Genomic DNA, 24,801 nt, shown 5'->3' on the forward strand with positions numbered 1-24,801 from the left:
CTCTCCGGCAGGCCGGCGTGGGAAAGCTCAGACCACGCCCCCTAGGGGTGCGTTTCCACCTCCACCTCAACGCGCATGCTCGGTGCTGGGCTGCCTGGCTCCCTGTGCTCAGAGGCCGCGCCCTTGGTGGGCGGCCTTGACTGCGGAAGGCTGGCTTGCTTCCACTGCGTCCAACCCTGGGCTGTTCGTGAATTCGCTTCTGTTCTCGTTAGCAACAACATCCCGTGCATCTCCCACACACGGCAGCCTTTCAGATGTTACGTCTCCCGACCTCCACCTTCTCATTTGCTCAACCCAATGGCAGTACCCTGAGCTGACTGAGGCATAGGAAGGAATGAAATCTCTCTCTCTCCCCCACACCCCTTTCCCTGTTGCTCCCCCCACCACACACTATCATAATGTTTCTAAACTATTTCAGAATAGGTTACAAACGTTTCCGTGCACCGGTTCTGAATTTCCTGAAAACAATGACACCCTCTTACATAGCTGCTGTTTATCTAAATCTCACGGGCATTGGTGCAATACTGTCGGTTAATCTACAGGCCTTATTCAAGGTTTGCCAGTGCTTTCCCGAGGGGAGGATAGTCCCGGATATCCGAGGCCAGGATATAAGTGATAATTGTGATGTTGTTAAGGGTCAGGTCTTTTTAGTGTCTTTTAGCTCAGTGCCTCCATCTTGTTTGTTTGTTTGTTTGGCCTTTCGTGACCTTGATGGTTTTGAAGAGCATAGGTCAGGTATTTTGCAGCATGCCCCGCGTGGTTAAATTCCGCGTTTGCGCAGGAACGCCATTGGAGTGGTGCCGTGTCTTGTGCAGCGCATCGTACCTGGTGATGCACTCTTGATCACTCGATTCAAGTGACACCTGCCAGTTTTCCCCTCTGGGAGGTTATTGCTCTTCCCTTTCGAGTTAACAAGTATCTCCGGGAGGTACACCGGGACACCCTGAGGCGGGGGCCCCCGGGAGAGCCTGAGCCCGACGCTCCCTTTTTCCCGTTGGTTTCAGAGTCCAACGGCCGCCGGGCGGTGAACAGAGGCTACGTCACCAGCCTGCTCAGGCTGCATCAGGATTGGCACAGCCACGACGCGGCCAACACCTACGTGCCGATCCGCCGGGCGCTCCTGCTCTGCCTCAAGCACATCGCCGCCCTCCGGTCTGGCAGGGAGGCCTTCCTGGCAGCCCAGGGCATGGAGATCCTCTTCAGCAGCACGCAGGTAATCCGCGTGGGGGCTGCCTCTGCCTCGGACGGCACCTGGGTGGTTCCTGCAGGAGGCTGTCCTTCCGGAATCATCCGGAACAGAGCTGGGAAAACCTCAGCTCAGTTCTTGCTGCCTGCTATGGGGAGATGTTCCGGATCCAAATCCCCATTCATTGGTTCACTCATGCATTGTTTCATCTGTTTGTCCATATTTACTGGGCACACCCTATGGTGCAGTGGTTGAGAGCCTAGACTTGAAAGCTAGAGAGCCTGGGTTCAAATCCCAGCACCCGCAGCTGTGAAACTCTGAAGCCACCCAAATTCTCTGGGCCTCAGGTTTCTCCTTTCCCTCCTTCCCTCCCTTCCTTCTTCCTTTTTGTTCCTTTTCCCCCTCCCCTTCTCCTCCTCCTCCTTGTTGGCATGACAAAGCTGCTTTGTGAGTGTGAGCAGTCCCTGGGACAATTAGCACAGCGGAATCTAGGGGGGAACGCGACCGACAAGACTGCTGGTTTTGTGGGGCGGACATGTAGTGGGAGAGTCAGACACTGTGGAAGCGAAGAAGTTCACGAGGAAGGTGATTTCCTGCAAAGGTCCATTGCTGACCTGCGCCCCAGCGGGATGTGTGTTTGGGATTTCCTGGATTTCAACCCCAGTGACACACTCCTTAATTTCCCTTGACAAGGGCTAAGTTAAACCCCACTGTGCGAGGCCGTGTTCACCCTCTCCGCCGACGACATGACCCTCCTTCCAGTGTTGACCGTCTGCCCACCCCCCGCTCCAGGGGCAAGGCAGCTGTGACTCACACACAGGACGTTCTTTGCTGTCTGTCCTCAGTCGGTTCTCCCTCCATCCGTCTTGTTGCTCTTCTCTGCACAGCCCCCAGGTCGTCTCTGCACGGGATCATCCGAGGTGGTGAGGCAGCCGACGAGGTGCTGTTTTCCAACCAGGGCGCCTGCAGACTTTTCCCATTTGAAGGAATAGCTTCTCCCCCCTCTAAATAATAACATAATATCACTCTGCAAAGCAATATCTAATTTTCTCCCTGCTTTCACCTCCGGGTTTCTCTCCATCACTGCAGATTTCGGAGCTTCTCAGTCATGAAATAGCTAAATTTTATACTCTGTTCCTCTGGATGAGGAAACGCTTTGAATTTTTCCAGGCGTCACCGTACTTTGTGAGCTTGTGTCTGTCCCCCAAGTCTCTCATCCCTCCCGGCCCCGGTGAAGCACCGCTTGTGCTGCTGACACCTCGTAGCCCCCCCCCCCCCCCCCCCGCCCCCCAGCTCCCCTGTCCTCTGCGGTAATGGCTGTTTCTCTGCCGGGTGTTGAAGAACACCTCACAGGGCAGTGAGAGAGGATGCTGATCCCACAGGTGCACGTGTGTGGTGAGACGAAGCTCCCGAGGGAAGCCCAGGCGCAGAGGGGCTGGGGTCTCCGAAGCAGCTCCCCAGCCGGTCAGCGAAGACCTCGGCTGCCTGGCCAGGCAAGCCGGCAGGGGCCCAGCCCCCAGCGGCTTCTTGGAATGGAAGCGGGATGTGTGTGGAGGCAGCCCCTGCTCTTTGCAGCCGGGTCTCCCCGGCTGCAGAGCCTCCCGGCCCCTGGCTGCGAGCGCCGATGTCACTGCGGCCCTGCCGGAGTTGGAGCTGCCTCTCCGTCCTCTCCCCTCTTCCGCCAGAGAAGGCTCGCGGAGAAGTCACAGGATGGTCAACTGGAGAACCGGGGGTTCAGTCCTGTCATTCCAGCGGCTGTTGCACATTCTGCTGCGGCTGCTGCCGTTCCAGCCGACGACGATGGTGGTGGTGATGGTCTCATCGGTGATAATGAAGGAGGAGGAGGAGGAGGACAGATTTGTATTGAGTGCTTACGGTGGCCTGGTGCTGGCTCCGCATCTTACACAGACTCTCTGATTCCAGCATTTTCAGGGATTTGAAACTGGTGGTCTCCCTCGAGGCCCCCGCTTCTGCCCACGGCAGGAGCAGAGTGTGCCGCAGGGCCACCCGGAGGGCTGCAGGGGCCCCATCCCCAGAGCTTCTGACTCAGCGGCTCTGGGGCGCAGCCCGGGAATTTGCGTTCCTGACAAGTTCCTTGGCGATGCCGACGCCGTGGGTCTGGGAATCACACTTGGAAAACCGCTGTCCTGAGCTATTTCTGTTGGTGTTTGTGATGTCACTGCAAACCCACTGGGCAGGAGAGGGAACTCTTTGTGAGTCCTTTCCCACAGCCTTTGTTCATGGTGGTGGTCTTCGCCTTTCTTTGGAGGCCGCTGATCGCAGGTCTCTCTCTTAATGACCCCACCGCTCTGTGTCCCGGGTCAGGCTCTTGCACAGTCCACCAGGGATCCCGGCTGAGGGGATCCGATTGTCCCTGCTGCAGTGAGGGTGCGGTGCAGTGCAGTGGGATCTTGTTGGAGCTAGGTACGAGGAGGGAGGGAGAAGGATGACGACTGGAACTTAAGGCCAGAAACAGCCCCTCCAAGGGTGCTACCTGCCGTGCAGGAGTTTGAGATGGTTGTTGATTTGGAGATGGGGGCCGTTGCAGGTGGAAGTGGGAAATTGCAGATTGGCTCTCTGCCTCCTGAGACCGAAGGTCAACACATGACCTATGATTGGCTGTCCCCCTCCACTCCTCCCTGCTCAATTCTCTCCTCTTCCAAGTACTGGCACTTTCTCAGCGAGTGCTTGAAATCATCCCACGTTCCCGGGGTAAAGTGGCCTCCACCAGCCCACTCTCCTGCCGGTGGTTCAGGGCGCCTGAGGGGCACCACGTGAGCACGTGGCAGGGGAGAGAGCATTCTTGATCGTATCAGTGCACGTTTGCTCTGACAGTTGGCTTCCCCTTACCATATTTTGGAGTCATTCGGACAGCTTGAATTCACGGCTTGATTTTTGTTAAATGGTTTTCCTTCGAGTTCTTTCACGTGGAGCCACCTGTCAGGCGGGCCTGCAGACCCCACGGTGTGACCGCGCCGTGGACAGCCTACCCGCCCTTCGGTGGATTCTCGGCGCCCTCCGTATATCAGACCATGACATGTCGACCACAGAGCTTGTTGGAGACCCCTTAGCAATGCCCCACCGGAGGCCCACACCAGTCCACTTCTGGACCACGTCAGTAGACAGAACGCTTACTTGGAGGCTGAAGCAAATGGCCATTTCCTCCCAAAGAGATGACCAAACAACTCCCGTCTCTCCCTCCCAGTCCAGTCAACTTGTTCTCGCATTTTTCACCGTGTCTGAAAAGAAGGGTCTTGTCACGTTTCATCAATATCTAAATGCTGCATCTGCAAAAGCCAGCTTTTTTTGTGTGTGTGTTGGGTGGGTGCCAAGAGGGATCAATGCAGCTGGCTTTGAGAAGAGGCCTGGTATTTAATTTAGGTACTTGGGACTCACTTTGTCATTTTTTCTGATTTCATATTTCAGCCTTTTCCTTTATTATTATTTTTTTTCCTCTGGATAACAGCTGAAAGAGGAAAGTAAGACTTCCGTCCACTCAGCTGCTCACTCCCTAATGCGGGCAGTCACTCACAGGGGCCCGTGGCGGCTGCAGAAGAGGCCCCTCCCCTCCCCCCAGCCATCCCGCACAGCAAGGCCCTTTGGGTGCTCCATGCCCTGAAAGACTGTACGCCCATATTCAGACTAGATTTAAATTCGTTCCAATGACGCATGAGCCAGGAAAGAGAAGTAATTCAGATTGTACCCGGGCCAAAGTGGGTTCTACATGAGACAAAGCTCTCCACCACAGCGTTCACATTCGACCTCCTGCGGGAAGGGTGTCTACTGTCCCCATAGCCTGGGTGTCGTGCGTCACCCAGGGGCTCTGTGTGAGTCGCAGGGTCTGACACACTCCTCTCCCCTTTGTGCAGAACCGCCTGGACGACCCGGGCTCGGAGCCCGTCACCTGCGTCGTGCTGCAGGTCCTGAGGCAGTGCTCCCCCAGGAGCCCCCTTCCCCTGGCTGCGCCCGGCAGCGCCTATGCCTTCCCGGCCGCCGGCAACACCCCCTCCAGCCCTCCGCCTGCTCTGGCTGAAGGTAAAGGAAGCGGGCATCTGTGAGCTTGAAAGTGAGTTTCTGTGTCTTGGCAACATTTCACAGGCGGGCAGATGAAAGTAAAAATCAGTTCTTTTGCAGGCCAGCCATGATTATCCATAAGCTAGTCAGAAATACGTATGAAAAAGCAAGTTTTCCATACACCGAGTGAACAAATGCCAAGTTCACTTGTTTTGTCTGTGGTGATTAACTGTCGCCACTTTGCCCGGTGGCTATTGAGTCCCTGTACGGTGATCTCAGCTAATTAGAAACAATCTATGCACGGGCCCGTGATTGAGTCCCTCCACCGTACTGACTGGTTCTGGAATTAATTTGCCCTAAGGATGAAATTGAAATAAAACTTCTGCTATTTAAAACCTCATGCTCGTCCTGTTAGAACATTTGAAAGTACGATTATCCGATCTTCAGGTTTGTTGTCGAAGGCTTCTGGTGCTTTCTGCCTCCACCCTCCTTGCACGGGGCAGATTCTTCCCGAGGCCCCGCCTTGCCACAGCGGAGCGGGATGTGTCTGTCGGTGTTGGTTTCAAATAATTTCCCTCGTATCAAAATTAGGGAGTCCCTCAAAGTGCAGCGAGTTCTGCATGCATGTGATCTCCAGCCTTTGGCCATGTTGGCTGCAGGATCTCTTCTTGGTTGGGTGGGGGCGGCCAGGGTGGTGGCCGTGCGGCATTCTGTGCTGCACTAACTGTGCATCCCGTGCTTGGGGCAGCATTCCTTGCGTGGGGCAGCAGTCCCGCCTTCCCGACACAGGGCCCTCACGGGCCTGCATGCACTCGGTTTCCCGTGCCTTACGTAGGCGCCGGCGGCGTGCAGTGGAGTGTCACGCACTTAATCACGAGCGCCTTCCTTATTGGTGAGAGGGCGCAGGACTAATCCAAATCCAAGACAGAAGGGAGGCCTCACCCATTCGCCCTCTTTTTCCCCACCCAGAGGACTTGGAAGACGACGGTGATGAAGGAGAGGACAAAGACTCCGATTCCGAAGATGCGAAAGAGGAAGTAGGTACACCAGCCCTTGCTTCTGATGCTCTCCGTGTTCGTGGTGGGCAGGGGAACCCGATCATTTTCTCTGTTTAGCGAATACCAGTGTGCATTTTGAGGGCTGACTTTCCCCTCCCCAGTGCCTGGCAGATGGTATGCTGAGTCAACGACAGGTGCTGTTCTCGACCTCCAGGCTGTTGCCTCTCGGTCAGCCCAGCGTGGCATTTTGTTGTGAAGTCAGGGGCTGCCCATCATGAGGAAACCTCACGTTTTATCACGACGAGCCTGGGTGGACACTCAGTGCTTAGTAGGGTTGGTGCACTCAGTGTGTGATAGACGTTCGGGCACAGAGACCCAGGAAGGAGTTTCTAGGACCCTTTTTCTAGTAGAACCCACTGTCCTCCGTGAGTCGCTCTTCCGGCCCTTTCGGCACAGGACCAGTTCCCGCCCCTCGGGGGGCTGGACCGGTTGCGCTGCCTGGAGCTGCTTGGTGTCCACCATCCGGCCCACAGGGCAGCGGCGCCCTCTGGCCTCTCACCCATGGTGACCTGGGCTGTAGAACAGAGGTCAGCACACCTTCTACAAAAGGTCAGACAGGAACTGCCTCGGACTCAGTGCAGCAGACGGTCTCTGTCACAGCCCCTCCCCTTTGCCGTCGCAGCCCCAAAGCACCTGCAGATAACACACGCACGGTGAGGCGTGGCTCTGTTCCAGTAACGCCCAACACAGGGAACAGGCAGTGGCACAGAGTGTACCAGCTGTATTTCCAGAGAAGAACTTCTGAACCTTGGTGCCACTGGCGTTTTGACTGGGTAATTCTCTGCTGTGGGGCCGTCTGGGTGTCACGGGGTCCCGGGCCTCTACCCCTCTAGATGCCAGTGGCACCCACTCCTCCCCGCCCTCCCCAGTCGTGAACCGGAAATGTTTCTAGGAAGTGCCGCATGTCCGGGGCAGGGGCAGAATCACCCCGGACTGAGAGCCGTTACTGTAGAATAACGGTAACTTTATCCATGAGTGATATTGTGTCTTTGTTCCTGTTGGTAAACATGAACTTGGACAAGCCCTTTCAAGTTACATCCCTTAATTGTGTCATTGACAAAATATGATGGAGAAGTACATGCTGCCTTTTATGACAGTCCTGGACATGAAACCTGAATTTTAAAAAATCTGTCCATCTGTGCATCCATCCATGCATCCATCCATCCATCCATCCGTCCGTCTCCCTCTCTCCCTTCCTCCTCTCCTTTTTTCTTAGCTGTTCGCCTGCCTGCCTGTCTGTCTAGAGAGACGGCGACCTTTTGAGTTCTGCCACCATAATCACTAAGCTTGCTGATGAGTGTGGCAGACATAAAGGGACTACCTCTTGGCCAGGTCTCTAGGTTAAGACTGCTATTGATACTCTGGTGTTCTTGGGGTTTTGTTGATAAATAGAACCATTTCTGAAGTCATCAGTAGAGAAAATTGGTTCTTTGCTGTAACCTGGCTGTGCAGGACTTGGAGTCCTTGCTGAATTATTTGAATAATATTGTGCTGCTGCAGCCATTCATCACTGCCACTTCCCCCTCCCCTCCGGCTTGCTCTCTGATAGCTGAACGTCCAATGCAGAGTGTCAGTCACCCCTCGAAAATGATGTAGAAGGACAAGCTGAAGGCAGTGCCTGGCTCCCCACAGGATCCGGGGAGGCTCAGACATTCTCCCTCATCCCCACTTTCCAGGCGATGGTGGGCCGGGGGTGTGTGGAGCTGAAACAAAGATACACGTTCTGTTGGGAAGGCCCGGAAACTGCTCATTCAAGCCTTTGGGCCAAGAAGATGAGCGCTCGGTTGCGTGAGCATGAGCTGCAGAAGCGGAGGAGCGTCGGAGGCAGGGCTGGGCCCTGGGGCTTCGCTAGAGCAGGGGACTGGCGCTCCCACAGACGTGCCCGTCCTCGGCAGACTTGGCAGCGTTTCCTGCAGAAAATGTGGGAAGGAGCCAGGAGTGTTTGCTGCAGGTCATTCGGAAAGCGTAGTCAGTAATTAAGACGGGTATCTTACAAAGAGTGATTAAAAGGAGCCTTTGATTTGTAAAGGGCCCTCAGAGTGGAAAGTCTGATCAAAAGCTGTCGGTGCCAGCGTCAGAAGAGAGAAGCTTAAACACGGACTGGGTGTCGGCCGTGTTTTTTTCTTCACGGACCCAACCACCTGTGGGACCAGTGAGGCAGCAGCTCACGGATCGCGCAGGCTACACGGCACTCCTCACTCCAGACACGCCAACTGACTTCCCTGCGAGTTTCCGTTGGCACCAGCTCGGGGCACGGCTGTAGCTGTCGCCGAGATGGGGGAAGCATGGAGGGAGGGAGGGAGGCAGAGAGAGAGAGAGAGAGAGAGAGAGAGAGAGAGAGAGAGCGCGCGGGACAGAGAGAGAGAGCGCGCTGGGATCTCCACCACCAGGCTAACGAGCCTGGGCCTGGTGTGCACTGTATCTGAAAACATCATTAAGTCAGCCACCTGGGATCTGTTTGCCTTTTAATCTCAGGTTTGGAGGAAGATTGCAAAAGATGGATGGAATATTGCATTTGCTTTTTCCCCCCGGATCAGGAATCTAAACACTTATTTTCTACATTTATTTGATTTAGGGGAGAATAATCTAGGTCTTCAGGACTGCCAGGTTTTTCCTTCACCAGCCCAATATAGCCCTAAAACACAGGGCAGATTTTTCTCCTGTTTCATTAGGGAAACTTGATCTAGGAGAGACACGGAAAGATGAGGGGATAGGCGGTTTGATTCCTGGAGTCCTTTCTGTGTAAGAGTCTGTAACCTTTGAAAAACACAGAAGCGTTTGGAGAAGAGTCACCATCACTATTAAACTATTATGAAACAATGATCTAGTAGAAAAAAAAATAAAGTCTGGGACTATTCAACCCAAAGAAGAAAAGATTAGTGGCGACTTGGTCAACTTTTACACGTCCAAAGGGATGAAGCTGTCACCGGAGGTTCCAGACGCACTCTCAGGTGCGGTGCAGCTCAGCAGAACACCTGGATCCTCCCGGATCTTCCTCTCGTTCTCTGTCCTTCAGCCGCTGTGGTTCCGGAAGCAGATTTAACTGGTTCCTTCAGCCAGTGACCCCGTGGCCCAGGTCTTTGCACAGACAGAGATTATTGTCATTTAGGTCCAAAAGCGTTGCCTCCTCAGCAAAGCCGCTCAGGTCAGCCTGTCCAGGCAGCTTCCCGCACCCTGGTCTCCGCCACAGTCACGTTGCCCCCTTTGCCAACTTGCATGGTGCTCATCACTGTTTGAAATTAGCTTTTCATTTAGTTATGTTCTCGTTTACTCTCTCCCTTCCCGTGCAAAAAGGCAGATTCCATGGGAGCATGGCCCTTTCTCTGTTCCACTGTCACCAGGTCTCTAGTTCCTCCAGACCAGCTACTCCTAGTAGCTGCTCATAAACATTTGTGAGAAGCGGGCCGGGTGGCTCAGTCACTTGGAGCATCGTCCCGCGCAACAGAAGGTTGTGTGTTTGACGCCTGGTCTGGGCACACACCTGGATTGTGGGTTTGATCCCTGGTCGGGGTGTGGGTAAGAGGCAACTGATCAATGTCTCTCTCTCCCTCCTCCCTTTCTCTCCCCCGCTTCCTTTCTCTATGAAATCAATAAATACGTCCTGAGGTGGGGATTAACAAAACACATGAAGGACCTAAATGGCAAAGGTGGGCAGATGAAAAGGTACAACAATTACGATTATGTTAATAGTGGTGATGAGATAAAAATTTCTCTAGTGCTTTATTGTTTCCATAGTTCATTTCACATAAAATACTACCTATTTATGATGTGGACCGATAATGATAAATACTAACATCCGTATCTCTTATTTTACAAATACAACCTGATGTATTAAACTGCCCTGTGCGTAGGCCAGCACTCTGATTTGGAGGCGAGAACACCATGCCCCAGGGCTGCGAAGGGTCACACAGGTAGTTCGTCCCGACGCCCCTCAGGGTGGCTTTCTTGGTTGTCACGTGGTTTGTGACTGTTCCTCGCAGGACGACGACTTGGAAACAGATGTGAACAAGCTGACTTCCAAACCTGGACTTGACCGGCCCACAGAGGAGCTGACCCAGTACGAGGCGATGTGTCTGGAGCTCTCCTGCCGCTTTGAGGTGGGCCATGGTTCCGCCCCGGGGCGGGGCGGGGTCACACCGCAGGCTCTCTGCAGAGCCGGGGCCAGACAGAGGTCTGCAGGTGGAAAGCCTGGCTCGTCATCAGCAGCCTGCTTCTGGGGTCCTTCCGAGGGTGAGGCAGATTGCTGAGCAAGAAGTTGGAAAAGGTGGCTGAGCTTGGGGTGCAGGCCAGAGTCCCACAGCCTGACCCCCGACACCAAGGATGGATGGACAGGATGCAGGCACGCACTGCTGCCCGTTGGTTGTCTGGGGGGCGGGGCGCTCTGCCCCTGCACGCTGAAAAAGCAAGTGAAAATTCTCGATGATTTAATTGCTGCCTTGTCAAAGGGGGTGGGCCGTACCAGATGGTTTTCTGCAAGACAGTGGCCAGCCTGGCCTTGTCAGTGGAGGTGAACTGAGCACCTTACACCTGCTGATGCCAACCCAGGGGCTGGTTGCCACAGCTGCTACTGCTGTTGCTGCCACCAGTATTGTAGACCTGCCTTTTGACCTCAGTGGTTTGCCATTGACTCTCAATCATGAGTTTGGCCCTACCTGATGGTGCAAGCTAAGTCCCGTGTTGAAGGGAGTTAGAGTCATTTACCTCACTCCAGAAAGCAGAAAGGCATTGGCGGGTAAAAATTTCAGGGAGCAAATTTCAGTTCAGTGCGAAGAACACTTTTTGTAAAGAATCAGAATGATCCTCAAATAAAAGGTACCGCCTTGGGGTGCTGTGAAGACCCAATAAATGAGGTTCTTCAACCGGACTGCCTTACTGGGGGTGTTACAGAAGGCCTTCATGCACTTGATAGGATTGTACTAGACCCACCAAAGGCCCCTCACAGATGTGAGTTTCTGTGCTTCTGCCACTTGTTAGACTCTCAAGGCTCAGTCTGGCCGTGGCTGACCTTGGCAAAGCCCCGGTCCATGGGGTCTGTGCTGAGCCCTGAGCCCAGAGAGGGAGGAGGGCATCACTTGGGCTCTCTACCTGGAAGCGAATACTGACGTCTCCTTTTGTACTTTAAACCTGAAGGAACTGGAGCCCAAACCTGGAGATGAGCTGAGCGCTGAAAAGACCGAGTACGCCAACCACCACCACATTCCGACCACTGCCCCCGGGAAGCAGCAGCGTTGCTCGAATAAGGACCAAAGCTCCCGGGGGCAGGGACGAGAAGACGCAGTCCAGACGCCCCTCCTGAGCATGGTGAAGAGGCAGCGGCCCCCCGTGCATCTAGCCTCCCAAACGGGACCTGGAGGGAACCTGTACGAAAAGGCCCCATCCAATGGGCTGGGGACGGATTCTTCCGGAAATGAAATTGTGGACATTCAGGCCCTCTTCCAAGAGGGTGCCTGGGACATAGATGCGACTTCCTGCCCGAGGACAAGTGCCTCCGTTTCCAATCCCACCAGGTCCAGAGATCCTGTGGAAGTGATGGATGAGCTTCTGCAGATGCACCCCCAGCACATCCCCTTCCACGACCCCTGTGTTTACATGGCCAAAGCCCGAAGAACCCGGTCCGTGGCTGACTTCAAGACGGCAGCATTTCCTGACCTCTGGGGCCATCGTCCCCCGCCGTCTCCGGAGCCCCTGTTGGAGCGCAAACGTGGAATCCAAAGGTGACGGTGCTGCTGATTGGAGAGCTGTGGTTTTTTTTCTTCTTCTTCAATATTTTCATAGGAGGAATGGCATGCACAATAGTTCGGCCCTCTGTAGAAAAGTGAGCATGCGTTGGAAGTGTGTTAAAGTCTCCATTTGGGAGACTTTGGCCAAACGCACAAGTGTGCCGGCCTTCTAGGACATTTCAGAGCCAGGGTGGGGTAGCGGGGGGGGGGGCCGGGTGTGTTTCCCCAAGGGGAGCCCCTTGGAGGATGCTGTGCTTCCCCTTACCCCACGTGCACGCAAGCTGCTATGCAGAGGAGGATCCGGTTTCTGCTGGTGCTGGCGTCCTTGCTCAGGAAGGTGCTGGGGAAAAACAAGGGTGGGCTGTCTGGGATCTTCTTTCCCGTTCCTTGCAAACTGGCGTCCGCTCTTTTGTTAATGGGAGGCGTGCACCGTCATCTCACAGGCCAGCCACACAGCGCTTGGCGTGGCTTGGCGAATAGTTCCCTGCATCACTCGAGGACGGCGTGAGAACAGCGCGTTCTCGGGGGGGAAGAAACCCTGGGTGATGGATTATTCCCAGAATTCAGGAGCGGGAGCTTTGCCTTTGGCTCCGCAAAGTGAGGTTCAAATGAAAATTACTAAAGCCAAGGGAAAAAAATTTATTTTCCTTGAAAAAAAAAATCGCGCCTGCATGCACTCAGTCAATGGGGCAAAGTGTGCGTACCAGAAAGTTTCATTAGCTTATTTTCCATTTCATTAGCCACTCGATGGTGGAGCCCGAGAGCTGCTCCCATTCGGGCTCCTGGCCGACATCTCCGGCCTCGGCGGCTGCATGTTCTCTGTCACGTTCAGGTTCCCGAGAGACACACTGTCAGGGCTGGCCCAGCAACAGCTCCCCTCGCCCCCCCCCCGATGGAACATCTTCCCCTGCATCCGGCCCTCCCGTCCGCCTCCCCTTCCCCTTCCTCCCACCCCAGAGACTTGGATCGGAAATTCAAGGAGAAAGTCAGAAAGCTCCCTTAAGCTTCTTTTCTCCATCCTCCTCCTTAAATCTCCAGGATGTTGGTGTTTCTCAGAAAGAAGACCAACCTCAGTCTCCAGGGCAGACAGAACCCAAGGAACCTAAGTGCCACAGGGTCCAAAAGCCCACTGGAGCCTCCCAGGCCTTGGGATGCTAACAGCCAATAACCCCAGCATCCCCTCAAAGTGGCCACTGCCCAGGACCCTCTCATTCACACGACCGGAAACCTCAGACGTCCCTCTACCCGAACACTCCGGACAAAACTCCCCGTCCAGTCAGAACACTGGCGCTGCTGCAGTCTAGCCTCGCCGCTTCCCACGTTCCTAAACCCAGTGCGGCTCTCTTCCTGCGGACGAAGAGAAGGAAGGAGGAGCAGTGTTTCTTCGCTAGTTCAGCTCACGCTCGGGGCATTATTAAGCTCTCCTGTTTCTCTGATGACTCCCCAGGCCGCTCGCAGGTGGCCACAGGACGAGTGGGGTGGGGAGCGAGGGTCAGCCTTGAAGATGTTTCTCATTTTCCTCTTCAGGATCAAGATACTGGAGGATATCCGGAGGCTCATCCAGCCCAGCGATGTTTTGAACAGAGTTGTCTTCAGTTTAGACGAGCCTGGGTAGGTGCCCTTGTTAGACGAGCCTGGGTAGGTGCCCTTGACCACCAGGGGAAGGCGGGGGGCGGGGTGCAGTAGGGAGAAGTCCGAGCTTGACAGTTTCCTGTTAGGAATCCATTCCCCACTCCCAGAGTCAGCCCAGTGAACGTTTGGGCTAAAAATCTACGAGAGAAAGCTTCCCCCTCCGGGATGTCCCGCCGCACCCAAGACCGGCAGTCACGCCACGTTCTCACGGTCCCTCTTTCCTTACAGGCAGGACACTGCTTCCGGCTGCTTACGGTTCTCCTCCAGGTTCGAGTCAGGGAACCTTCGCAAGGCCATCCAAGTGCGTGAGTAAGTAAGGAAGGCTGCCCTGGGGCAGCTCAGGAGTGCGGCCGCGCCACCCCCCTCTTCCCTCTCTCCTTGTGGTGACCTCATGCGGATGGGTAGCTCGACATCGGCCGAGATGGCAGCGTTTACACCATGCACAGTGGCAAACACTGCAGATGAAGGCTGCAAGTCGGTGGGGACACATCGGCCAGCCTGTCACCGGCTGATGTCATAGCAAGGTGGGGACTAGAAGCGACCCGTTAGGGATCCACCTGTGTTCCAAAGAGTGGGTCTGTATTGAGGTGGGACACACTTTCCTGGGGACCTTGGTCCTTCCACCGATGCCAGGGTGCCCTACCCCTGTGTCTGTCCATATCTGCAGCTCCTGTGGCTGTAGACTTGGGAGGCGGAAGCCTTGGTTCCCCATAGAGAGAGAGCCCTCTGTGCTCAGAGAGAGCACTCGGTGCCGTGTCTCTGCCAGAGCCCGCCAGTGAGCTCTTGCTCCCAGAGAAGGGTTCTGCAGGCAAGGGGAGCCCAGGGCTGCATAAACTCAGGGGAGGGGAATAACGCAAAAGCTTCCAGTGGCAGAGACGTTGCTGCTTTTTGCTGTAATTCTCTCTGCTATAGCTGTGTAGACTCCATGTGTCATTTGCAAAAGGCAAGACACAGCACCCATCATCTGTGGCCATACAAAGCAACAGTCCAGAGCAGGTGATAGTGTGGTGGTCACAGACTTTGAGCGAGCCCCTGGCTGCACGGATTCATGTCCTCACCCACGGAAGGGGACAGGCAGAGCCGCCACATTGTAGAGTCGGGAGAGTTAGTGCGCAAAGCCCTTAGAGCAGCCCTGGGCGCACGGTGAGCGCTGGGTCAGCATTCATCCCTGCACCGGGGCCACGTGCACTGGGCTGGGGCTCCGACCTGTTTTGTATCCCCGTAGGGAGTCACTTCTGAAGTTTTCATTTTTTGGAGAGGAGATGAATGGTGATACTGTGTGTGTGTGTGTGTGTGTTTCTTTTTAGCATGCATTATTTCCAGAAAGCCCAACAAGAAACCAAGTACAGGTTGAGCCAGTTGGGCTAAAGACGGGCAAGACCATCCTGTTGAGAATCCTTCTCAGCGGCCTCTTCCTCCTTGTCTGTCAGCTCAGCTCCTGCTTTCTCCTGTGGCTCCTGCCTTTCGTATTCCTTCTCTCCATCGCTGTGTTCTGAGGACCCAGGGGAGGAGACCTCCTTCTCCTTAGGAGTCTGCTGGTGGGACAGTGACCTGTCCAGGATGTGGCCGAGCTGCTGGCCTTGCCCAGGTCTCCCTGTCCATACGCCTGCCTTTGGCCAGAGTGTAGGGTCCTAAACGAATCCGTTGTAGTCAGGGTAATGGTCCAGTGACAGGAAACAAACCTCCTTACAGGCAAGGAGTTTTTATGATTACTTCTGGGAGACAGCATGGTGGGCATAACAGACCGTTTCAGAGACACAGGCTTTGCAGACTCATTCTCGTGAGTGCGGCTCAGTGAGCCACGGCGACCTCAGTGGTTGGAGCGGAGAGTGGGAATCTCTCAGTCAGCTCCGCTGAGCTCTGCTCGGTCTCATCCAAAGCTCTGCCCTTCCCCAAATCTCACTGCAGAATGGCCATTATCGGGACTCCAGAGTGGGAGAGGATGAACAGGTCGGAGCCAAAGCATTAGCCTTTCCAGAAGAGCAGTTCAGGCTCTGGCGGGTGGCTCGGCTGGTTGGAGCGATGTCATATACACCACAGGTTGTGGGTTCAGTCCCCAGTCAGGCACATACTTAGGCTGCAAGTTTGATCCTTGGTTGGGGCACATATGGGAGGCAACTGATCGATGTTTCTCTCTCTCTTCCTCTCTCTCTCAAATCAATAAAAAACAAACAAACATATCCTCGGATGAGGATAAAAAAAATTTAAAAGAGCAACTCAAGGAACATGCCAAGGGGGTGTGACAATAAATATTTTTGAAAATGAAATGCCCTTATAATGTTTAAAGTCAGATCTGCATTGCTAATTCTGTTGCTAAAGCTCAAAGCTCAACAAATTAATTACCTTTGGGGACATGATGGCTGGGAGGGGACACATTAGAGCCTCCTGGGGTCCTAGATCATGATCTGGGTGGTTGTCAGATGGGCGTAGGCAGATGGATTTGTTTAAATTTATTGCGTTATACACTGAAGATTTGTGCGCTGCGTGTCTTGCACGTACGTCGTATCCATTTAAAAGGGGGAAATGGATAAACAACCCCTGCGTGTCGCGAGCCTGGCCCATGTTTGTAGCTTTGCTGGGGATTTGCATACGCTGTGTTAATTAATCTTTACAAACAGCGCTGCAAGTTTAGACGCTATTTTCATTTTCCATGTGAGGAGACTGAGGCTCAAAAGTGATGTCGAGCTTTAAATACTAACAGCACATCCAGCCAAACGTGACCATGTTTTTTCCGGGAAATCGCACACTTGCGTTTTTCCAGCTAGATAGAAACTTTATCACAGTTTAAAAAAAATATACGCTACAGTTGTGTGGCTGACTCTTCTAATACCAAGAACTGGCTCCCCTCCCGTCTGCTGCCTGTGCCCATATTGTGAGCTCTGGATGAGCATATATATCACTTACCTGCCGTCTGAGACCCCGGGTCTTAGATCTGTCGGCAAGAACCCCGAAATGTGCAGGCTCTCGGTGCCGGCTGCTACCTTAAACACACTAGACCCTCCAATCTTGCCTTCGCCCTTGCAGGTTCGAGTACGACTTGTTGGTCAACACTGATGTGAACAGCACGCAGTACCAGCAGTGGTTCAACTTCCAGGTGAGCGGCATGCGGGCCGCCGTCCCTTACCGCTTCAACATCATCAACTGCGAGAAGCCCAACAGCCAGTTCAATTACGGTAGGAGCTCCCGGGGACAGAGGCCTTCTGGGTAATGCCGGGGGTGATGTCACTCTGTGAGTGTTCAGCTTATTACCAGAAGCCCTGCCGGCTTCCCAAAGGGTTTGAAGCCGGGTCGACACAGTTTGGGGGTGAGGGGTGGCAAGACGGTGGCCAACACGCGGCGAACCGCTGCTGTGGAAGGGGAAGCCGGAGATCCCCACTCTGCTGTGGGGTGTTACTGCTGCACAGGACTCGCCAGACTTGCCCTGCCTGGGGCTTTCTGAGCCTGGCCAGCCCCCTCCTTTGTGCCCTAAACCCCACAGCAGCAAAGGCACTGACCTGTTTGTCACAGACGGGCAAACAGTGCGGCCCAACACCGATTTCACTCAGGGAACTCTCGAGGAGGTTTAAATTCTCCTGAATGCCTGCGCCCGTTTCAGAGGAGACATTCACAGGAGTACTGACGAGCGGCCCGGATTTATTTTGAATGTTTGTGGGAATGGGAAATCCTGACTGTTATTGCTGGCTCATACGCTAATTTATTGAGTGGCTTTGAGTAAGGAATAAATATTCCCATTTCTCCAGGTCTGAGCACAGGATACCGTCTCCGTTTTATACTAAAAATAGACTCCTGCTGGCATAGAAACGGGAAACGTGATCCTTGACTTTTGTATTCAGTTTGTGTGACTGCTGTAACAAATTGCCATAAGCTTTGTGGCTTAAATCCAGACAAATTTATTCTTATACTTCTGGAGTTTCCCTGGGTTTAGTCAAGGCGTTAGAAAGGCCACACTCTCTCTGGGAGATGCCAGTGGATTTTCTGTTTCCCTTTCCATCTTTTAGAGCTCCATTCCTTGTGTTCCTTGGCTCGTGGCCCCTTCCTTGAACTTCAAAGCCAGCAGCATAGCATCTTCTAATGTCTCTCTGGTCCAGTTGTATCGCTTCTCCTCTGTAGTTGAACCTCACTAAGCCCCTCTTACAAAGACATTGGTGATGGCCTTGGCCAGGTAGTGCAGTTGGTTAGAGTGTCATCACAACATACCAAGGTCATGGATTCAATCCCTGGTCAGGGCACATACAAGGATCAACCAACGAATGTATATATAAATGGAATAACAAATTGTTGTTTCCCTCTCTCCCATCCTCTCTCTCTCTCAAATCAATATAAAAAAAAGAGAGAGACATTTGTGATTGCATTTAGGACCCACCAGGATAAGCCCCCCATCTCAAGATCCTTTAATCACGTCTTCAGAGTCACTTTTGCCATGCAAGGTAGCATTCCCAGGTTCCCGAATTAAGACCATTCGGAACATTGAGGATGTTCCATGGATGATCCATGGGGATCATTGAGGGCCATGGTACAGCCTGCTGCAATTCTTTTGCCTTTTTCTTCCTCCCCAGTGTTTTTAATCCTGTCTTTGTTTTGTGCAGGGATGCAGCCAACTATGTATTCTGTGAAGGAGGCTCTACTTGGCAGACCCACCTGGAAACGGACGGGCTATGAAATCTGTTATTACAAGTGAGTTAGACCATTGTTCGTTTCCTCCTGCTTTTCCCTATTGCTCGTGTAAACCTCAGCCATCCGTGCTACTTGCCACTGTCCCTCCAGCAAGTGCCCTGCCCTTCAGAAGCATGAGCATGTTAACGCGGCACCCTCAGCAGACCGCAAGAAATAGCTTTGTGTTTGCTGAATATGCTCTGTCTTCACGTGGGCACGTGAGCACCCAGTACCTTATTGGGTATTTATTAGGAGTTGCACTGACTCACCCTCTGATTAGTGCATCAGGCTTTAGCTCTTTACCTCTGTCCATTGTTTTTTTCAGTGAGCAGGAAGTCCTAGCCTGTTCTTACCCATCTTATCCTTCAGTTTTACAAAGTAGATGAGAGGGAATAGGTGACAAATACATAGAAAGATGATATCTTTTAGAAGAAACAAAAGTAGTAGGTGTTCAAAATTCATCTTCAACCCTTGACCACTAACCATTTTCATCAGTTTATCTTGTAAAAAATTGTAATGGATTTTAAATTATCTATAGCTTTTGGTAAAAGAATTCCAGACCCCATGACTTGCTTATTTATGCATTTGGGAGTGGGAAAATAAAATACAAATTCATAAAAAAAGGATGGGCATTGTTAGAACAGGTAGAAACTATGTAATTAATTCTCATTGCTAATTTTTAAAAATAAAAATCGACAGGCTAGTACTTATTTTTTTTGGATAAAATAAGTCTTACCTTTTTCTGAGATTAGAGGAGGCCCCTTAAAAACTGTAACCAGACATTCTAGAGTTTAGGTTGCTGTCAGTGCCCAGAAGACAGAGTGCGTTACACACTCAGGCCCCTTGGCCTGTGAGACCGTGAGGACCGGAGGGGGCGGGTCTTGTTGCTCGATCAGGAATCTCCACAGAGATATCAGTAGTCTACAGACCACGGGGCTGGGCCGACTAACAGCTCCTGCTCAGAGAGCTGGCGTCTCCAGTCCTTGATGTGTGAGGACATGGGCCCAGGTAGTATGTTCATTATACTCTTTAGAACAAGAGCAGAATGTGGTCATTGGGTTGGCTTTTCCATTCACCTGTACAGCAACTCCCTTCTGGCCCATTCACCCAGACACTGTCAGGATCTTTCTGTGGTCCAATGAGTTGTGTAGACTAAAAATCACCTCAGGGTAGTATTTTTCCCAGCTGCAGGGAAAAATAACGAAAGCCTACATTTGGACCTGCATGTGTCAAGAATAGGTTTTAGTGTTCTCTGATAATGGTGGCCCTTAATAAGCATGCTCCAGGGCATGACCCAGCTTGCTGCCAGCCTGGATTGGAGCTCAGTTTTGGTGTGAGATCGAACAAATGTAACATTCAGCATCCTCTCCCGGGTGCACAGCTCTCGCTGGAGCTGCCGATTTGTGGGTGGGGAATAAGGAGCAGGCTTCAGGGAACCGAGCATCTATCTATCTGCCAAGAGAAGGAGGAAGCCACACATCCAAGAGCAGAGCCTTGGCCTGAGGAAAGCCGGCGTTAATGTTAATAGCTTTTAGATTCATTAACAAGGCCATTGTTATGTGATTAGAGAGGTAACATGAAAACCGTGAATGTATAATGTAATTCATTTTTCATTTTCCAGTCATGAATACAACAGAGATAAGTGGATGATTGCTACATCACAGTGTAGTTTGTTTGACAATTATTCACCACGTTATGTTAACATATTTCCAATAATGTGATCTGGAAACAGGATGGATGGGTGTATCTGTGTTCAACCAGACAGAGCGCTGCTCCCTAGCAGAGAACGCCTTGTGGCATGCGGTGTATTTCTCCCCTTCTGCACATCGTAATCTTTGGGTCCATCTGCTTGTGGGTTTTTTTTGTTTGTTTCATCTCTGTCTTTATTCTGCCTAGTGTGTTAATTGGGAGACCTTTACCTCCTCATTTCTTCGTCTTCTGTAGGTCCTCAGGAACTCAGAAGTTCTATTTCTGTCCTGCTATTAAATTCTCAGACTCAGTGGCATGTTTTAAAGGGGCGACAGGGGGCTCATTGTGGAGAGAATCACGAGTCATAGTGCCCGAGCACATGATAGGAAAGGGTCAAAGACAAAAAGACACGCGGAAGTAATGCAGTGTTTAGTTACTGCACAGAGTGACGGCATTGAAGATCCGCCGAGGAGGTGGGCTTGTGGGTCCTCTCGTCATCAGTTAGGACGTGGTCCCCCAGCTCCTTCGATAATACATATTTATGCATGTGCTTCCAGTATAGATTTGTTCATAAAATCATTTCTAATCAATCATATACACATTACTGCCCTAACATATGCATTAGAAAACATGCAGCAAGTTAAGAATTTTGAGTGAAGAGAACAAGATGAAACAAATGATAATTTTAACTGTCTGCCAGATTTGCTCAGTTTCCCCTTGGGCACGGGGTTAGGGGCACGGATCCCTCCACCCCCCATACAGTCAACATCCACGCGTGGCCTCTGACACCCCTAACACTTAACTACTAATAGCCAACTGTTGACTGGAAGCTTTATCGATAGCATAGACAGTCAATTTAGACTTATTTTATATGTTGTATGTGTTTTACACTGTATTCTTACAGTAAGATAAGCTAGGAAATTAAGAAAGTAAAAAGGAAGAGAAAATGCCCTTGAAGCATTTAGTGAAAAGACCACGGAGAAGTGGCCCCACACAGCTCAAACCCATGCCATTCAAGGGTCAACTGTGTTTTTACTCTACTGATAACTTAGGGCATCCTGCACACTTAGGATTTAACACAAAAAGTGTCTTGTACATAGTCTTTATGTACAATAAAATTTCGGTTAACTTCCCAGGTCTAATTAGATTATTTCTATGCACACAAGAATTCTTAGGGGCCTAGTATTAAGGGCAGGAGGTAGACCGTATCTATTCTTCTATTTTCTTGGTCATTTCTGCCTGGAACTTAATATTATCATCATGCTACAGCTTCTAAGCGGATTTAAAAAAAAAAAAAACCAATGAAGTGTTTGTATTGTGAGGTTTAGCTTAATGCAGATAATATAGTCTGTGAACCCGCTAACGTAGGCTTCTGCAAACTTAAGTGCCCTCCCGGAAGCTGAAAGCAGTGAGCTGGTGAGCGGCCCGGCGCCTCCCTCAGCAGGCCTCCGCTGCAGCGGTCGGTGCCGAACTCTCCCACGAGCAGAAAGCACAGAGGTCCAGTGCGGCGGTGTCTCCTTCCTGCTCCACCCCGGACAGCCCCAGAGAGGCGTGGGGAAGGTTGCTGGGTCGCAGCCGGGCTGGTTGGTGATCACTCAGCACACGGCATTGACTCAGAGACTGAGTGGGGGCGGCCTCGTCAGCCCCCGGATTAAACCCCAGACAGCTTCCTCCCTTTCTGATCCCCTAGGTCAGAGTCAATCTGAAGACAGGTTCTAGTGCTCTCTCTCCCTGTGCTCAGTGGATCCTCTGGCCCCTCCCCCGAGGACTTCCTTCCTTCCCCTCGCAGGGACCCCCTTCCCACCCGCGCGGCAGACCACTCGGCCAGGAAATAAAAAGAGATCCTCGGAGGGGGCGAGGTTCATGGGCAGCCTCATTTCTTCGTGCCCCTCATATCGGCAGGGGCAGCCTCGCTTCCACCCCTGCGGTCAGCTTCCCCCTCTGCTGAGCACGGGTGCTCTCCCAGCGCTGGGCCGAAGTCATTTGGGTGCTGAAGGGCGGAGGGTGGGGGGTGGCTGGCGCGAGGGCTGTATAATACGCAAGGGCTGATCTCTTCTGACATTTATCTCCACCGGCGAGAGGAGCGGGAACAGCTCACTCATGAAGATGAGTGTCACACTGGGGCCCTGCCGCGGGGCTTTCTCCCCAGGACCTCCGGAGAGGGACTGGGCGTCAAGGAGGATGTCAGGATCGCCGCAGACCCGGGCCGCCTGGCGGCCGAGCCGCTCTGCCTGGTAAGATCCCGTTAAACGGGATGAAATGACGCGCCCTCGTTAGGCGGAGCCTTCGTCATTGTGAGGTCATCTGATTGGCTCTCCATCCCAGCATGTGCTCATTTTGTGCACACACAGGGGAAAAAATGACTTCCCAGCACATTTTTAAGTACAAATGGAAATAGATTGAGTTTATAACTATGCGTGTGTACTTTGCTCCTTGCTTCATTGAAGGCTTTATGATTATAAACGTGCAGATTTCTTCTGAAGATGAATGGCTCAGGGAATAGAAAAGCAAGGGGGTAGCCAGCCTTTAACTGTTGAGAGGCTGGACTCTCCAGCCTCCCCTCGGACCCAGGAGGACTGACCTGGGATGTGACAAATCCACGAGCACCCGTGATGTCACCACGCTTCTTGTCCACCTGGGAGAACAGGTGAAGGAGAGAGGGTTCTTGGAACCAAACTTCTGCCATTCACTCATTAATGGTGTGACCCTGAGCGAATTATTCCAGCCCTTTCCAGCCTCAGCCTCCGCCTCCGCATCTGTAAAATGGGGATGATAATGTGTACCTGGTGGAGTGATTCTGAAAAGTAAATGAAATGAGATAAAGCGCAAGGAGAGCTTCGAGCAGTGTCTGGGGCGTGGGAGGTGCTCGTGACTGTCAGCCGTTGTGATTAACTGCAGCGACACCACACTGGCGCCAGATACCGAGGACATGAGGAATTACAGCGACGTGGGTCGTTTCCACTGGCTCTTGTCTGGAGTACTCGACCCTTTACAGGCAGCCCTGATTTACGAAGACCAAAACTTCAAATTCTGACGATGAGTTCAGCCTGAAGTCCTCTTGTCCTTGTATCCATTCCTAAGAGCAAGGTGATACGATTAAAAAAAATGTCTTGGTTTTGAAGTGAACACCCACCTGGCATCGAATCCTGCTTCCTAAGTTGCCTGTTGTAAGGAGTTGCTCAAGAAGACACTTAACATCTATGGGCCTCAATTCCCCTGTCTGTAGAGGCGTGTAATAATACTTTCAAAGGAGGTCACCGGGGTTAGAAATAAAATATGAGAAGCTTCGAATTATTACTCCTGGGGCCTTAGGTCTATTTAATTCCACAAACTGGAGCTGAATAGCTGCGAAGTCCCGGTCCTCTGCCAGGCATGAAGATGCAGAAATGAGAAGCCATAATTCCTTCCACAAAGTGTTGGCGGTGAGGGTGAGACACGGTGTGAGAAGAATTATGTACAAAGGTGGCTATCAGGGAAGGCTTCCTGAAAGAGGAAAAAAAAAATAAAGCCACCATTTGAATTCCTTATACTTCCCTCAAATCAGTAGGACCTGGACCCACAGAAGCTTGAAAGCTAAGAATTATCCCTTTTTATTTCTCTTCCCAGTTCTCGGCACTGTTCCTCCCCCCGGGGTCCAGGTTGGGTCTGAGTGGTAGAAAGAGCCCGGTGACGGGGGTTTCACTCACGTCCTCACTGCCTCTCCCTGTCTTGCTCTTTCTCACGGCTGCTGTGGGAAGGTTGAGTTTGCTCCGGGTGAACGTGCCTGTGGTTTCAGCGTAGTTGCGATTGCCCAGTGGGAAACCCAAACAGAAGCAAGGCTCGTGCCAAACGAGACCACGCCCACCGGCCACCAGGGGCTTCTCGGTTAATCCTAAGGAGAGCTGCAACAGCCTCTGTCGTTTGGAGGTCAGGAACTGGGCATGGTGAGGCATGAGGTGTGTGTTCCTACTTGCCTTTCCACTCACGATTCTGTGAATGTGGTGTGTGTGTGTGAGGGACTCTCCCCCACATTTTCATGGGTTGTCAGAACTTGGACTGTTTTGACGGCCTCGTCTCACCCCACTTGGCCCTTCCCTTGTCTAAAGGCGCCGCTGACTCTTCCAGCTCGGGGCAAGGAATGTCCGTTTGCGGCGGGGCCACTGCGAGGGAGGTCAGATAGAGGACAGGAGGCAGGGCCCGTGTGGCCTGCGTGCTTTCTGAGCAAACGAGCACCTGCCTCATGGAGCAGTTTCTCGTAACCTGGGTTTTCAGCCGGGAGACGCTGCAGAACTTTGGGTAAAGGAGACTCAATTAGGGATCAAGACTCAGGGGGCGTCTGTCCTGTCGTCCAGAGGAAACGGCCCCAGTAACGTGGTGCTGAATAGCTGGTGGGTACTCGGGCCTTATGTCATCACGGGGGCCCTTCTTTCCTCAGACTGACCAAGGCTCCCGGGTGCCGTGTTGGGAGAAATGGGCAGGAGAAGTGTGTCAGGCCATAGTCCGTGGGACTCCCAGCTTCTCTCACTCCCATTTCTAGTGTTACACATACACACACACACACACACACACACAAGAACCACAAGAAACAAGACCAGAGATTTCCCATTTCACCCTTTCTCACTTGCTTGATTTTTCCCTTTTCTGTTTTTTTCCCACTTTGGTGGAAGGGGGCATGAAGGCAGTAAAAAGGCAGAAAATAATAACCCGAGTTTTTTGTATTCTGCAAGCACGCCCAGAATAATTGCCTGTTGTTTCCCTGTCCCCATCCTTTCACCTGAGCAAACCCCAAAGCACAACGGACAAGTACACCAGCCACGTACCTGCTGCAAGGTGAAACTGTACACGTTCTGGCGTCTGGGTGCATTTTGCA

The 24,801-nt window shown here is 52.4% G+C and overlaps 1 protein-coding gene across 1 annotated transcript in view; it reads left to right on the top strand.

Annotated features, from left to right (window-relative positions):
- Positions 1–24,801, top strand: part of AGBL1 (ATP/GTP binding protein like 1) — a 161,018-nt gene that overhangs the window by 60,283 nt on the left and 75,934 nt on the right. The window contains exons 8-16 of the mRNA XM_036013551.1: positions 1,005–1,213; positions 5,056–5,221; positions 6,170–6,237; positions 10,239–10,355; positions 11,389–11,972; positions 13,506–13,589; positions 13,839–13,919; positions 16,635–16,783; positions 18,197–18,284. Of these exons, the coding sequence (XP_035869444.1) occupies positions 1,005–1,213; positions 5,056–5,221; positions 6,170–6,237; positions 10,239–10,355; positions 11,389–11,972; positions 13,506–13,589; positions 13,839–13,919; positions 16,635–16,783; positions 18,197–18,284 (1,546 nt within the window). The remainder of the gene's footprint in view (positions 1–1,004; positions 1,214–5,055; positions 5,222–6,169; positions 6,238–10,238; positions 10,356–11,388; positions 11,973–13,505; positions 13,590–13,838; positions 13,920–16,634; positions 16,784–18,196; positions 18,285–24,801) is intronic.

Source organism: Phyllostomus discolor, chromosome 12, assembly GCF_004126475.2.
Source record: "Phyllostomus discolor isolate MPI-MPIP mPhyDis1 chromosome 12, mPhyDis1.pri.v3, whole genome shotgun sequence".
Classification (NCBI taxonomy): Eukaryota; Metazoa; Chordata; class Mammalia; order Chiroptera; family Phyllostomidae; genus Phyllostomus; species Phyllostomus discolor.